General features: G+C 43.8%; 1 protein-coding gene across 1 annotated transcript in view; it reads right to left on the bottom strand.

The window, feature by feature from the left end:
• Nucleotides 1–3,059, bottom strand: part of LOC104525803 (carbonyl reductase [NADPH] 1) — a 6,845-nt gene extending 3,786 nt beyond the window's left edge. The window contains exon 1 of the mRNA XM_010169058.1: nucleotides 2,733–3,059. Coding sequence (XP_010167360.1) covers nucleotides 2,733–3,018 — 286 coding nt within the window. The 5' untranslated portion in view covers nucleotides 3,019–3,059. The remainder of the gene's footprint in view (nucleotides 1–2,732) is intronic.
• Nucleotides 3,060–4,019: the final 960 nt, after the last annotated feature.

A 4,019-nucleotide genomic window follows, 5' to 3' on the forward strand; every position in this document is an offset into this window, starting at 1 on the left:
GATTTTCCCCAGTACCGAGGCCAGGCTGACAGGTCTGTAGTTCCCTGGATCGAAAAAACCAAACCAAACAACCCAACCAACTCCAAAACTGACAAGTACTTGCATCACAGATTACCCCCTGAACTGACAGATCTGTGTGAACACAAGCAAAAGAGTGGGAATTAGCAGCTAGGAAAGGGAGCTGACTAGACAACCATAAGTAGACCATGGAACTGCACTGTAGTGGTATGGTTTCATCAGACAGAATTGACAACTTGCCACCACCAAAAGTGGGGTAGAATGTGCCATCAGCTGACAGCTTGACTCTGCAACATGCCATATGCTACATGTGCTCCACTCTGAGGGGGAAATAAGAGTTAAAGTAACAGCATTCCTTCTCTTCTGCTCCAGGCTCTATCTCTGCAGTGATGAAGGGCACCTACATAGATTTGGCAGGTCTTCACTTGTTTCCATAGCCCAGACCTATGGAAACTCAAAAGAGAAGCAGTAACAGGTCATTTAGTATTAAATGTAGTCATGTTTTTATTGCAAAACACAGCTTTAATGGCTGACTTATTTATACTCTCAAGCAATGGGCATTGATGCCATCAAGCTCTGCAAATCATTTGCTTGCATTTAAATCCAAGACACAAAGCCAGACCATGACCATTGCAAGGGTTATGACAGTGGGAGAAGAAAAGAAACTAAACCCCTACACAACTCGGAACCTCTGCTTCTATACCCACCTTGCAACAGAGAAGCTTCCCTATACTCCAAACCCCCAATTTTTTCTGACAAGATATATTACTTGTAACATCTGAAAGATATGCACTCCCTTGATTTAACAAGCATTACCAGAACGACTGTTCTCACAGAAGCAACAGAAGGCAACCCACAGGTACACAATCATTTCATACATGAGCAGTTTTTGCTGGACTATGGACTTTGCTGGACTACCTGTAGGGCAGCACAAAAACTGAACAATAAATTAAATTTAATGGTAAATCTACTCTTTAACAGACAGCAATAACACACAGTACTACAATAAAGAAAGGAAAGCATAAATTCTGGGATGCTAGCAGAAACCTGGCAAGGCAAGAAGCAAGCTTGGGCAGAAACACTAATCTCAGAAGCAAGAATTAAAGCCAAAATATGAGATAAGCACCACAGCAAGTTCTTACACAGGTGCTAAACCTTCTAGCCTCTGTGCAAATACTTAGACAATAACAGTCACAACTGGCTCCTCTATCACATATCTTAATTGTATGACCTACTGCTGACTCACAGTAAGTTGTCAGCTTGAAGAAAGTCGAGGCTAAACATCTGGAAGCAACTTCTGAATAAAAAAAAAAAAAAAAAAGAAAATCTAGGAAGTAACAGCAACTCCACTGGTCGTGCTACTTCACCTATTTATCTGTTGAGTGGCTGCATGATAGTAAATCTAAGATCTCTTGCAGATGAGCTCTAGCAAGTCTTGCTGCATCAATCTGAGGAGGTTTTATTTCACCTGTCCAGGTACTCACCTTAATGAAGGCTACAACTGCTGCAGAGTCAGCAATGGCAAACATATACATTACTGGTAGGTTGAGCTAAGGCCCTGAGTATGAACTGAAGAAATACTGGTCTGAGCACCTTGCAGCCTTTATAAATGATAAGCACGGACAGAAATACAGTCTTTTAACAGCTGCTGCAAGGTTTTAACATTTCTCTATTTTGAATACATCTTGAAGCCCAGACAATTACATTAAGGGTTGCCTCCTATTAAACTGATCTTGAACACAAGCAATCTTCCTGCAAAGTACCATGCAAAATATACAGTGACTGCACTTCAGAACATCATTGCTGCAGTCCCACCCATGACAAGCTCCATCTTCAGTACCAGGTGAGGTTTGATCCATACTACCTGACAGGTCTTGTTTACTCATGTTGTGAGTGATGAGTCAGCACAACACTATGCTCAGTCACATGTCCTAACTAGAAATCAGGTTAAGATTAGAAAAAAAAATAAATTCCAGAAAATATGGAAATAACAAGTTTGTACTGGCAGGGAAATGAATTAGTAGTCATGCTTGTGATTTGCTTCTTCTGAAACTAACATGATTCTCAACTTGTTTTGATAAACGCCTACACAGAGAATGCACTCTTCTACCTTACAACTGCTGTGTCTTCCTTGCTTTCCCTGCCTTCCCCACCATTAGAAGATGAAAGGGTTAAATTCTTGCTTAGCACAGCAAGATTTAGGTTAACTGCTCTATAAGTAACTGAATGGCCTGAGAAAGTTAAAGACAAGTAAAGATAACAAAATCACTTAGGGCCAAAGGTTCTTTTTTATCAAGACCAAAGTACAAGGTGTGCAGAAAAGAGAAAACACAGATCCCTGAGGAACACACCCGATATTCACACTGATGATGTGCTCCTATGGGCCTGGTGAAACTCATGGGCACTGAGGCAATAAACCTGATTCTGCTCACATGAACTGTGTGCCTAGAGTATGCTCTGTATATCATGCAAATACAATGCTCCAGGGAAGCATCTTTCCATGCATACTTAGCCCAACAGATGCTAGAGGAAGAGCCATTTCTCATTACCCTCTCACCATGCTTAAGGTAGGCAGCTTGCCCAGTCAAAAAAGCAGCATGCCACTGGCGCAGAAGTCCCACATAAGAAGCTTTGTCAAATCCTTGATGCATCTACCACCCTTCTCCCCATAGCTTTGTAGCACACAGAGCTATCCCAGACAGTCTGCTTCCTACCTTTGAAAGCGATCCCTGCATTGTTAACCAGCACATTCAACCCTCCATATTTCTCCTTGAGGAAGTCCCGGAGAGCTCTGATGCTCTGCAGATCATCGATATCCAGCTGATGGAAGAGTGGATGCAGCCCTTCCTCCTGGAGCTTTGCCACTGCTTCCTGGCCACGGCTGGGGTCTCGGGCTGTCAGGTACACATCTCCTCGGAACTGCTTGCATAGAGCCCGCACAATTGCAAATCCGATGCCTTTGTTGGACCCGGTCACCACAGCCACCGGCACATCGGACATTGTCCTCTCTTGAACGTATGCCAAAGTGACAGTAACTGTAAACAGCAAACAAGAAAATTTCACACTTGGCTGGACAAAGATGGCTATCTGAAAATGGATTAAAGTGTTTTTTCTTTAAAGTGTCCTATTTAGAATTCCACTTTGAATTATGCAAAGCTACAGAAGAATGCACACTAACTGTAACTTACTCAAGCAGCATGAGGTGTTCTCAGAGAAATACGTGTTTGGGGTTAATGCTCTGAAGAAAGCACAACCAGTGACTGGGTTTAAAAAAGAAAAAACTGAAGTCAATTACTAATCTTTAGTACTATATTAACTTTTGATGGGAGTAAGCTCTTCTGCACGCATAGCCTACAGGAACACCACTTCCTTCTTTTGAGGATATTCAACTGGTGCAGTTCAAGCACTGATGCAGCCAAAGCTTAAAAGCTAGGGCTCAAAAAAAGGAGAGGAGTGGCTCGATCTCCAAGTGCCAGGCAGGAGAAGTAATTCTTGCGTTTTTAGAGAAAAACAGTGGAGCATCGATTGACTCTGATGTTTCCTCTGTTTAACACACCAGTCAGCTCTAGATGCAAAGCCTGCTCGCTGCTTTTCTCGCAGACACAGCACATTTATAAAAGCTGTATTTCCACCCTAAAAGCGCGTTTAAAACGCTGGTTTTGTTCACTTTCGACATAATTGCCATTCCTCTTCCAAATTAGCTCTTAACTAAGCATGAGCAGATATCTAACAAGGATGAAATCTTAACCAGCTCCTTAAAGGCTCCCCCAGCTCCTGACTGACTTCAGCAGGGCCAGGAGCCACCTCCCGGTTCGCCATCGGGGTCCCACCTCGCTGCAAACCGCCACGTTTCACCCACTACCCCTTCCCCAGGACCGGTTTTTCCTCCTTACGGGAACGCAAAGCAAACGCGCGAGCCTCGACGAAGCCAGGCTCCTCAGGGGACTCCCTGCTCCCCACCGGACGGTCCCGCCCGCTGACGGACGAGCGGCCGTTACGCG

Source organism: Antrostomus carolinensis, unplaced genomic scaffold, assembly GCF_000700745.2.
Source record: "Antrostomus carolinensis isolate BGI_N321 unplaced genomic scaffold, ASM70074v2 scaffold25845, whole genome shotgun sequence".
NCBI classification, from domain to species: domain Eukaryota; kingdom Metazoa; phylum Chordata; class Aves; order Caprimulgiformes; family Caprimulgidae; genus Antrostomus; species Antrostomus carolinensis.